General features: G+C 43.6%; 1 protein-coding gene across 1 annotated transcript in view; it reads right to left on the reverse strand.

Moving 5' to 3' along the window:
• The window catches only part of PIAS1 (protein inhibitor of activated STAT 1), an 81,264-nt gene that overhangs the window by 8,667 nt on the left and 60,400 nt on the right, over positions 1-12,197 (reverse strand). Inside the window, exons 3-8 of the mRNA XM_055002521.1 lie at positions 10,926-11,010; positions 10,052-10,099; positions 7,481-7,571; positions 6,567-6,701; positions 3,771-3,876; positions 2,373-2,446 (exon numbers count right to left, since the gene is read on the reverse strand). Coding sequence (XP_054858496.1) covers positions 2,373-2,446; positions 3,771-3,876; positions 6,567-6,701; positions 7,481-7,571; positions 10,052-10,099; positions 10,926-11,010 — 539 coding nt within the window. The remainder of the gene's footprint in view (positions 1-2,372; positions 2,447-3,770; positions 3,877-6,566; positions 6,702-7,480; positions 7,572-10,051; positions 10,100-10,925; positions 11,011-12,197) is intronic.

The raw sequence follows: 12,197 nt of genomic DNA on the forward strand, positions 1-12,197 counted from the left end.
CAGCTATTTAAGCAAACCTTTAGCCTGGTACCCTGGGTGTGATTGTCAACTAATACACTAGGTGTGCTCACCAAGTGCGCTCAAAATGAAACTGACCAAAACATTAGTCTGTTTCACTTTCAACTCACTGGGAGAGCGCTGGTTATATGAGTTTGTATGGGAGTACAGCACCAAGGCTAGGAGCTCAAAATGAAATTGACCAAGGCTCTTTCGAATGAGGAGGTGCATACCTTTGGGGAATACAAAAGCAAAGAAGGAAAGGAAATGTTCCTAAAGCAGCGGAGAGCAAGTGAAGAGGAGGAAATGGAACAATGCCACCAACAATGCAAAAGTAGTACATTTCTGTATTTTGATTTCTGTATGTTTTTAATCCTTCCCTTCCAAGGATATATGAGAGTCGCTATTTTGTCCTTACAGCCCTATGAAATAGGTCAGCTGGCTCAGTGCACCCAGCAAGCTATGGCAGGGTAGGGAGATTTGAATCCACGTCTTCCAGGTCCTAATTTAACCGCTTCCAATCTGGCGGTTTTTAAAAGGGCCACCCCATGATGAGCCAGAGCATAGCAATCAAGCACACGTAATCAGCAGCCACCCAGCCAGCTGCTGTGAAGGTTGCCCTCGCACAGATACAAAACTGTTCATCTTAAATGGCAACCAAATCTTCAACACGATCAAGTAAGAGGCTCAACTTGACAAAAAAACGTGTTTCAAACAAAGTCTGTTTGAATGTTAATTGCAAAGTCTGCAGCATCTCTTGTGTTGCCTTGCCAGCTGCCGTAATCAAGACATTGGTGGGAACGGCGTTTAACACCAGAACGCAGCCCTATGGCAAAACCCATAAAATGCAGCACTACTTTGAGAGTCTCTGTGTTCACAGGTTTCATCTTTCAGAACCTCCTTCTCCTCCTGTGGAAATGGTCAACGCTAATGATTACATTGCAACGTTTTGTATCAAGCAAACCAGCTTGTATGTTCGCTTCCCTGCCTGCTCCTCATTTAAAATACCAACATGACAACACCAAATGGCAGGAAGACGAGGCCAACCAACAGCAGAAGGCAATATACGGAACAACTCTTTGGCAACCTTGCCACTAACCTTCATCCTTCTACCTGCCCCAACTGCATTTTCTCTCTGCTCTGAATTCCTCTCTTCTAGATAGCAGTACTTCCCTTTTCATTTGTGCTCTCTGTCCACATGACAGCTCCCATGAGAAGGAAGCAGGACTAGAGAGAGAGATCTTTGCTGTTCAGACCCAGAAGTTGCAAAACCACATGCTACCCCCGAGCACATGTAATACCTCGATAAAAGGGGAAAGTTTCAACCTGATAGGACCTTTAGCCTTCCCTATATTTATAGCTCTGTTAAGCATTCAATGGCAAGCTGCCATAACCATCATAATGGACGGATATGTCTGACAAATTCATAAGGTCATGCTCTCTGGTATATCCATGGAGGGACAAAGGAGAGAGCAGATGAACCGGCAAAACAAACAAAACCCGTGCAGGGTCTCTCCGTAAAAGCACAATTTTATACCCCCTTGTTTTCTTTTAGATGTTAGGGCTGCAAATGCTTTTCTTCATGGATACTTGGATTCAGGGCTTTTTTTCAGCAGGAACGCGGTGGAACGGAGTTCCGGAACCTCTTGAAAATGGTCACATGGCTGGTGGCCCCGCCCCCTGATCTCCAGACAGAGGGGAGTTGAGATTGCACTCGGAGAGCAATCTAAACTCCCCTCTGTCTGGAGATCAGGGGGTGGGGCCACCAGCCATGTGACCATTTTCTCCTAGGGCAACCCACTGAGTTCCGCCACCTCTTCTCCCAGAAAAAAAGCCCAGCTTGGATTTATAAAATAAGCATTTCTGCCATCGCTACAGAAAAACTCTACAGTTTCAGGAACATGAGCAGTAACAAATGGCAAAGATCGGCAGCCTTCATTCATACTGATTATTTTCCCTTGTCACAAGATGATGTAGCCAGTTACAAATTTCGGCCCGAAACAGGTCCATCATTTGTTCTGAGGATGGACAGATTTCTTAAAAGCTTAACAGGCAGAGCTCAGAGTATTTTTTTCCCCCCGAAAAACAAGAAAACTAAACACATACACAAACTGTGACCTATTAAGATATCAAAACTACACACTGCCAATAGCCAGGCCTTTAAAGAACTTGCGCCGTTTTCATGTTAGATATCAAACAAATAACTGGCCAGAGCTTTGAAAGATGTTGCCTGCCTTGACACTTTGGATTCGGCTTTAAACTTTTAATGCTAATTAATGCTAATTAATGCTAATGCTAATTAGATCTTCAAGTTGGCATCGATACAGAAATTAACCCACATTACAGAGAAGTTACTTTAGGGAAGTTCCACTTACTGGACATAGAAGAGAGACTCTCAAACTGGTTGTTGCTATTTCGCTGTCGGGATCAGCTGTCAGTTTTTCTTTGACTATAATAGAAACGCAAGAATAAAACAAAACAAAAGGAGAAGTACCATGAATACACACGCAGCAGCTCAAGCAGACTGAACAATGACACTAGCAAGATCTCTCAATAAGGGAAAACGTTAGTTGTTAGAAGGGGGCCAACAATACGGCCAGAAGCAAATGGCCTGCCACACTGTAAGTCTCCAGATCAGCTGCCCAACGGAGGAGCAGAAAGACCCCCCAAGCATTAGCGCCAACCATTCCCTGTGGGTAAAGAAGAACTAAGCTGGCAACCAATGGTCTATGGATTAAGAATACTTTGAGGTGAATGCACATGTAAGTCCTTAGGCAGTTTGTAAGTAAACTCAGTGGGGCAGACACTGTATTTTGGTTTGTATAAAGGTTTGTTTATTTTTAGATGTAAAAGACGTGTGCTTCTGAGAATAAAAAACAGTGGAGATAGACGCCCCTAACGAGGCGTTGGACGAAATCTGTGTTTCAGCCAGCCCCAGATTGGGCGAGTCTCTTCCATTCGACCGAGTGGCTATTGCGTCGAAGTGGATTTCAGTGAGGGGTACTTCTGCCCCCGTATGCACTGTCTACACACCTGATTTTTGGACTGTATGAGCTGCGTTCATGAAGATACTGAACAGACACTGGTTATTTTGCTTTGAAGGTTCATTCGGTATAAGTTTCTATTGTATTGTAGCAAGTTTGTATTATAAGCGTTTCTGAATATACAAAACTGCTGGATAAATATTGAATATAGCATATTTAACCCTTGCGGGTTTCCCTCTTTGATTGAATCGTTTGGCGGGGGTAGCCCTTTGTTTGCTAGTTGCTGACAACCAAAGGAGGGCACGAGCTCCCTAGATGGGAGGAGTGAGAGAGACTGAAGGCAAAAAAGAGGCTGTCTTGGGGGGAAGGGGAGAAGGGCTTAGCAGCAGCACACCAACCCACAATGCACCCACCCCCACACTTGGTCCCCAACTACTGTGATCACCAACAAAGCCTGGAAGCGTAGAACTCTTCAATTCAAGCCTCCATAGGCAGGTGCAGTTTCTCATTCTGCTAAGAAGCTATAGGGGTTGGCTCTATAACACTGGGGCTCATTTGACAGTGCAACTCTCTAAGAGTTTCCCCAGAGTGGAGAACGTGCACAGCCTGTCCCTTCCTCTAGAAACCTTTAACATTTCAAGTCTTCACCGCGTGCAAGCACAGCAGCTGTGTTCCCAGCTGCAGGAAAGAAACACTGCCCAGCCAGCCAGCCTGTACAATGCAAAGGTGTTTCTCTCTTTAACGTGTCTCTCTTTTTTAACAATAGGCATTAGCACATAGCAGACATACTTAGTGCTCTTGAATGGTCAGGATTCCTTATGCCTTTTGCTCGTAATCTCTGCAGCAACACTGTAGAAGACAGCTGTTTTACAAGGTAGACTGCCATAGAATAATTCTGGAGGGGGAAAACAGAGAAGATAAAATCAACTTCTATCGCCAAACAGCAATGTAACCCTTTTTCAGATTTTGAAAGCTATGGGTAAAATTCATTGGGGTAACCCCTTACACAATTCTGTTTCATATTAATAGAGTTTGTGCCTGAGGAATCGGGGACAACTTCGTGTACAAGACTGCCCAGGGTTGGTGACTCTACTTTACGGTGTCTCCATGCCTTCCTGGAAGGAAGATCTCAGAAGCTGGTGTTGGGGGACCACTGCTCCACCCCATAACCTTTTTGGTCTTTAGGGTGCTACAAGGTTCTATCTGCACACTGATAGCCATGAACCTGACATCCCCGTATCTTCACTTGGGGATGTTTCTTTGCCATCAGTATACAGATAACGCCCCAACTCTCTCTCTCTCTCTCTCTCTCTCTCTCTCTCTCTCTCTCTCTCTCTCTCTTATTTCAGTCTAACCCTGAATAAATCAGAGATCAATAAGGGAATGGATAGGGGCAAGCAAGTCGAACATTAATCCAGTGGAAGTCATGGTTAGGAACATGACTCGCATAGTGATGTTATTATAGCTTTTCACTACATGGAGTTGCACTACTTCTGAAAGTCCTACTTGAGAATATTCCAGGGTCCATTACTGCTCCCAGATAGCCTAAAAGTGGCTGCAGCTAAGTTGCCACCAGTAGTTCTTCCGGGACAGAAATATCCAGTGGGGCTACCTTTGAAGTGTGGTGGGAAACTGAAAGCCCCAAACGTGGCTGGCAGAGGCAAGCTGCCAGGAGAAGTAATTCCTAGTTTTCAGTTGCTTTTGCTGATTACCGCTTAGGGTTTAGCCCAATTCAAAGTGCTGGCTGTTACTTTTAAATCCTCAAATGCTTTGGGACCACTATCTCATGGAATGTTCCCTCATTCCATATAATCACAGCCAAAGATCTAGCTCCTGGAATCCTAGCCATGTGAAGGACAATGAGTAGCAAAGTTGGGGAGGGGGCTCCTTGGTACCAGGTCCCCATCCTTGAAATGCCCTCCTAAGAGAACCTTGCCTAGTAGCCTTTTCCTTAATGGTGCTCTACGAACTGCTGAAGATGGTCCTCTTGATGACAGCCTTTGGAATGCAAAGTGGTTTTTAAACTCCTGACATTAGAAATTTGCAGGAAGTATGAGTGGGTTATAAATGATTTTCAACAAAGTAAACAATAGGAGACAATGCTTAAAATCAATATGCAAAATAGTTGAGTAATACTAATTATGCTGATGTACTGCAGATAACAGGAAACAAATCAATTCGTCAAGAGCAAAAACAAGTCAATTTTCCCACATGAAGTTTAAAATTCATTTTTTAAGAAAGCAGAAAGGGCTAAGAAATTAGCAAATTTACGGCTATATGGTGAGTTTCATTACAATGAATCTGTAATGTACATGTTGCAGAGTATGTTCCAAATTTTGCGCTGCACAGGTGAAGAGTTCTAGTTGTGTACCTGCACAAAAGAATCTTGAGGGTGATCCATGTGGCTCTGTTGCTGCAAAAACAATCGTTTTGCGGCATTTGGACAATTAAGCATTATGGTACCACAAACTTTTTCTTGTTTATGGAATTAAGATGTATTATTTGGGGGGGGGGGGGGGGAATTGGTAATGCTCTTGATTTTCCTATAGGCATGTATTTATGATTATTTATTTACTTAATTTATACCCACCTTCCTTTTTCTCCAACTAGGATCCAAAGCAGCTTACATCATTCTCCTCCCCTCCAATTTACCCCACGCCAACCCTGAGACGTAGGTTAGGCTGAGTGTGTGTGACTGACCCAAAGTCACCCAGCAAGCTCCTATGGCAGAATGGGGATTCAAGCTTGGGCCTTCCAGACCTTCGTCCAACATGCGTCCAACTTGTATTAGAAGATGCTGGCTGATTCCGCACACATTGGATAATGCACTTTCAATGCACTTTATCAATCGTTTGAGGTGGATTTTTTGTTCCGCACACAAAAAAATCCGTTCCAAATGATCTATAAAGAGGATTGGAAGTGCATTATCCAACGTGTGCGGAATAGCTCACTGCTGCTGTCACCAACCTTCCGGTCCATTATGATGCTATAAACTTCATGAAGTTACGCAATAGTATCAGGACCACCTTTTCCAGTCCCTGTATGCTTGACTGGAATTAGAGAATCAACCTTCATATCCTTTTTCTACCCAGTTAACTAGGCCTCTCATATTCTCTACTTCTCTTACTTTTGTCGTTATACTGCAATTAGATTCCCTAATCAATCAGAGTAAAGATATGAAAGCAGCCACTGAGTTCAGTACTCATCACCCTCTGACACAGACCTAACAGCCAAGATTCTGCTCTACAGAAATGTTTCCAGGTAGTGGAATGATGTACGCTGCTTTAGGGAAAAGCAAGGTATAAAACACCTAAGATACATAAATAAATAGCCCCTTTCAGAGGCAAGCAAAAGGCACAAAGAGAGTCAGAGACTGTATTTCTTCCCACCATGACTGGTTGGTCAGAAACAAACCAAAGCTGAATGATCTCCCCAAAAAAGCATACCGTTCTGACGGGACTGCCGATCCCTGCCTCCAGGAGTGCACGCCCCATGCCCCACTGGCACGCCTAGCTTACATCTGCACTGATTCATTTGCTCTTCTTCTCCCTATCATCTGACCCTTTGAGGAAATACATTACTCACCCTTCCTATTTCTGCAGTCCACGAGACAATGATTGTGTTTGGTACCGTCGTGGAGAGCCGCACGAGTGAGGTGATATTGATTGGTCTGCTGGGTCGCTTTGGTTCAACCCCATTTTTGGTTGGTGGGAGATAGCCCTGGAACATTACCATAAGTCACTGTCACAGCTAGACTGGATGCAAAAAGCAACTTTTTAATCTTTTACCATTTGCTTTGCCTGCACAATAACCCTCAAAAGCAAGTGCTTCTTGCTCTTTTACAAATAAGGAACCGATGCTGGGATAAAGAGACCTGAATAAGGTCACAGCTTAGCATCTCTCCCCTTCCACACCATGCTGACATCTCCCATCAGGGATGGGAAAATCCACTCAGCCTCCCTTCTTCTCTCATACCATCCTGTTTTTCCCCTATCTCAGAGAGTGTAACAAGACAAGCAGTGGACAGTAATACTAATTTATGATGCATAAGTCCCTAGCAAGATCCCTAGCAAGGGTGGCCAAGTCCCGCTCTAGACACAAGTAGACTGGGAATGTGTGAACACAACTGACACATTTAAGTGGAACCCAGAGTGCAGCTCTCTTACCTCTTCCTGCATAGCATCTATTATACACCTTTGTACCACAAAAGCACCATTCACTCTCTGGTTTGAGGGGCGTGATTCAATTTAGCATTACTCTGATATCCCAACACACATGGGGCGGGGGGGGGGAGCATATTTAAATGAGAGTAGTCACATTCCTATCCCGTGATCCCTGGGATAGTTTGGCATACTGTATAGTTTTAATTAATTTTAGTAACTTATATAAACTGTGATAAGGGACTTAATTGTTGATTAGTCAATGTTTGGTGAATTGTGACGGCCTGTAGCTATAGACAATAAACTCTTTTGATTGATTACATTCCTAGAGATACTCACGGGTAAGCTACATGGTTTCCCGTTAACTTTCACGCAAAGATTTGGTGGGAAATGATCTTCCTGTGGGCAACTGGTTTCAGATAAGCAAAACCTAAAGGCGTGAACACAAATTTGGTCACATTGGGTATGAGATTCTGTACAAGTCCTTTAAGAATCTGAAAGGACATTTCATTTACTTGTTTGCGGTCAACGACCATTAAGAACCATTAATCTCAAATGACACACAGTTATCCTGAAGCAGATTGCTTTCTGGGTGGACCACAAGCAATGGATAATGAATTGGCGACCACTGGCATAGAAGCAAAATATGACATTCATTCATGCTCTGCTCCCCCTCTTATATATATAGTAAATAGAGTTTTTAAAAAAGTAAATAAACCAAAATAAACTCAACTAAATAATACCACCTTGGGGACATAAAGTTGGGTGGAAAGGTGGCATAACCAATATTTTAAATAAAATAAACTGTGGGGCTTTAATTATACAGGCCCATGAAATCTATGTAAACTTACTTTGCAAATGATTGCTATACTAATAAGGTATATCCCAAATTCAATATTTTGTCCTTTATAGAAAGGACAAACTGATAACAGAGTGTTCGTCAATGACCGTGGCAGAAATCTCAACACACAAGACTAGTCACAGCAGCTCATGAGAGAGGGACAAAGAGCCACATAGAAGACAAAAGTTCCATTTCCTGAATGGCAGAACTTTTTATAGTGATTCTCTTTACCCATGGCTCATTGCAACAAATCTTCAGGATGGTGTCATTACAATGGAGAAGAGTTCAGTAGCACCTTTAAGACTAACCAACTTTACTGTAGCATCTGAAGAAGAGAACTGTGATTCTCAAAAGCTTATGCTACAGTAAAGTTGGTTAGTCTTAAAGGTGCTACTGGACTCTTTACTATTTTTGCTACTACAGACTAACACGGCTAACTCCTCTGGATCTATATGACAATGGAGGAGACACTGATGAGTACGAAAAGGAAGGGGTGTGTGAGAGAGGCACCACTTTCCACCGAAATACATGGGAGGACACCATGGCAGTATGACTTCATATGTGTATCAGAGATCCATGAATCAAAGTGAACACACACTTGGAACACCGCAAACAAGGGCCAGGAAGACGCTTTGCTTAAAAGTTCTACCCCAACAGCTTCGAAAAACTGCACGTAACTGCTGTGACTAAGACCAAAGCCCCCAGACAGCCTGCAGGCTGCTTCTTCCTAGCCAAATTAAAAAACGACTGAGTTTCAGAGAGAAGACAGCCAACAGTTTCCTTTCTTGCCTCCTGTTCCCTCTTCCACCTCTGCCAGCTGCAGCAGCACTCCCATCTAATTAGTGCCGTGCCCACAGTCCATTTCTACAGCTTCAGTGACGCCACACACCAATGACATTCAGAGCTCCGTTATCAAAGTCTGCTGCTCAACAGAGCAGGAGCCTCTACTGTGGGTCTAGACAACTGCTGATCCCCAACAGAAGGGTCAGCTCCCAAGAGGCCCCGTCATGCAGGCAAAACCTTTCACAAATCACAGAATCAAAGTGATCACATGTCCCCCCTACACAATTTAATTATATCCCATGAATAAATATATGGCTGAGAAACTGACGGAGAGAAAGGAGGGGCTTAAGCTCATATTTTGCCCAAACTCCTGCTTTGAGGTTGTTATAATGGCATAATAGCTTATGGGCACAGCAGCCAATTAGCACTTTCAGTTAAGAAGTATCTAATCATCTAAGCATCTAAGTATCTAATCATCCCTTTTTTGGGGTGATTTGAATAGCTGATTTAAATCAATCCATTCATCCTGGGAAAGAGGAGTTAGAGAGAAAAGCTCAAGTGACTCAAGGGCTTGAAAGTTGAGGAACATGGCAGACCCCTGAGCAACTAATTTTATATCCCACTCTTCTCCCCAACAGGAACCCAAAACAACTTAATTAATCGTTGTTCCTCCGTCCCCCTCCATTTTATCCTAGCAACCAACTTATGAGACAGGTTAAGGCTGAGAAAGAGACTGGCCCAGACATCACCCAGAGAGCTTCCATGGCAAAATGAGGAATTCAAACCTCGGTTTCCCAGATCTTTGTCCAGTGCTCTAGCCAATAAAATGAGACTCAGGGCCTGTTCACTTGCCCTCCACAAAATCCACTTGCCATTCAAGTGTCATTCGTCATGTGTAGCTTGGCCCACATTTCGAGGGCTTCAGGCAAAACTGACTCAAGACCAGCCACGGGGCTTATGCAACCCACGCAAAACCACATAGTCCCTCCTTGGTACATGAGAGCATTCAGACACAAACACACTCAGGCCCAACTCCTCCCCCAGCAGTAAGGACAGGATTAATCAAAACAACCATCAATTTCTCTGCCTCAGGCAGTTTCATCTTCCATTTCCCTCTCGTCCTTGCTCCTTCCCAGGTTCAGCAGAACAAGAATAAAAATCAAGCAAAGAAAGCATACACACACACACAGTCCCAACAAGTATATAATACATGGAAGCTGCAAAATCCAGCTTTCCTTGCTACAAAACTCATTTCTAGTAACACTGGACTGCGGAATTAACTGTACCTCAGTTGGACCTGCACGGTGAAGTCACATTTGGTTCCAGAAATGTCCCTGGCAAAGATATAAGACACTGATTAAAGTTGGTACATTTAAAAAAAAACAGCTTGAACATTTGAAGCCTGAGAAGTTTAAAGAAGTGTCAATCTGCATTAACACACTTTCCAAACCTAAACACATTTCCCAAACAGATCAGCCTAATCAGGCACTGTACCCATCTCCACTCTGTGCAGTTCGCTCTGTTCATGCTCCCAAACTCCAAGTCCAATCCTTCACATCAGCACCGTTCAGAGGCAGATGTGGAGGACAAGCAGTGCAAGAAGGGCAGCACCTTGACGCCTGGTTTGTGAGCTTCCCCAATAGGACATCTGGCTGGCAAAACAGGAGATGGATCTGTGGTCCAATCCAAGCAGGGCTAGTTTTTCTGTTCACTGACAAGTCATGTCAGCTTCCTATGACTTGTATCACTTTGACTATGAAGTGAGACAAGGCATATTGGAGCTTCCACATAGCAGTTAGAACCCCAGAGCATAGGAGTACAGTCAGCAACTTCTTTTCTAATGGGCTTTCTGTGCACTGCTTTAGTAGGGGATACCCAGATTGCAAGACGGGCAACCAGAACCTGGAACACGACTCACCTGTCGTCCGCACACTCCCATCCCTCATAATAACCACAGCGCCCCCCCCCCCCAACGAGCACCTCCAGCCTTCCCAGCCTTGTATTTTCATTTCTACCCAATTCTCCTGGATTCCACCTTACTGCGTGCCTCTAAAGAAGCCTTAATGGTCATCGTATGTAGCTATCCACCCTAAAAAACGACCATACATCCAACAGAGAGATCTACTGCACTAAAAGGTGTTAAAGATCACAGCCACTTACATGGAACTGCTGATCTGCTGCACTTGCTGTGGTGTGAGGGCAAACGCAAAGCAGGTTTCTCGAAACCGCTGGCTGTTATCTGATGCTGTGGGAAAAGAAGATAGAGCGAGTGGGCACACGTGAACAAACGACATCATTCGATAAAGAGGAAGGCTCACCCGCTGCCCGCTGATCCTGGGAAGCGCTGGTGCCTTCATGAGAGTTGCCATGGCACATCTGAAAATCCATGAAGACTTAAAAGCCTGGCCTGTGTTTTTTTGTCTATCATCAAGGGGGAAGTGTACAACACAGCATCTCGTTCAGAGACAGACTCCCATTTGTCCAAAGAAACAGGACGCTATTTCTGTTTCGAAGACTTAAGAGCAAGTTTGCTAGGAACCATTTAAAAATGACATTTGGCACAGATCTGAAAACAGAGGACTCAAGAACTGTACGATGGAGTTAATCCCACAGAGAGCTTTGAAAAGGCAGCTGGAAATCTCAAAATATTGATATAACGTACGGCGTCTGGCCTGAAGCCGCCAGCTATCACCACCTAGACAGCAATATATAGCATCAGCATTTCAAAATCAGTTTGTTTGTTTAAAAAAATTTCACTCCATTAAGAGCATTTTGAGGGTGAAAAATTTCTTAGCTCATTCATTCACAGAGTGTCATTTTATTGGCATTTTATTCCAGCGCAAGACTTTAAGTACATATCAAGTCTAACAGTCTGAAGTTGCACAAGAGACTTTGTAGTATCAGGCAATAATGGGATATTTTAATTAAATATCACACACAAACACCCAGAAGCATAAAGACCTAAACATTTCACTGTTCACTGGTGGCATCAGAAGCAATGGCAATTATGACAAATAACATTATACATTGTCTCCATCCCATCAGTTAAAGAGTGCCTGTCAAATTTCTGCAGTCTGGCACGTTAAACATTCATCAAATCAATATACTAATGTTAAACTGTCAGCCATATCTGCAAACCATCCTTTTCTGAACACTTGTATGGCTCAACTGGGGGTGGGGAAACAACTCAAGAACTGTTTACCTGTTTACAAGGCTTCATGATGATACACGCTAACAAGTTTCCTTTTTTCATTTGCAAGCCAAAAGGGAGGCAGCTGTTACTTTGCCATCGTGGGCTCAAAATACTAACAAAAGAAACATCGTGGTCTCAGTGGAGAGGACTTTGGACTGTCCTGGGAGACCCAAATCAGACCTCAGTTCAGTCATAGACAAAATGGAGTATCTTGTATTGGTCACTTCATCCTCCCATTC

This window comes from Eublepharis macularius, chromosome 18 (genome assembly GCF_028583425.1).
Source record: "Eublepharis macularius isolate TG4126 chromosome 18, MPM_Emac_v1.0, whole genome shotgun sequence".
Taxonomy (NCBI): Eukaryota; Metazoa; Chordata; class Lepidosauria; order Squamata; family Eublepharidae; genus Eublepharis; species Eublepharis macularius.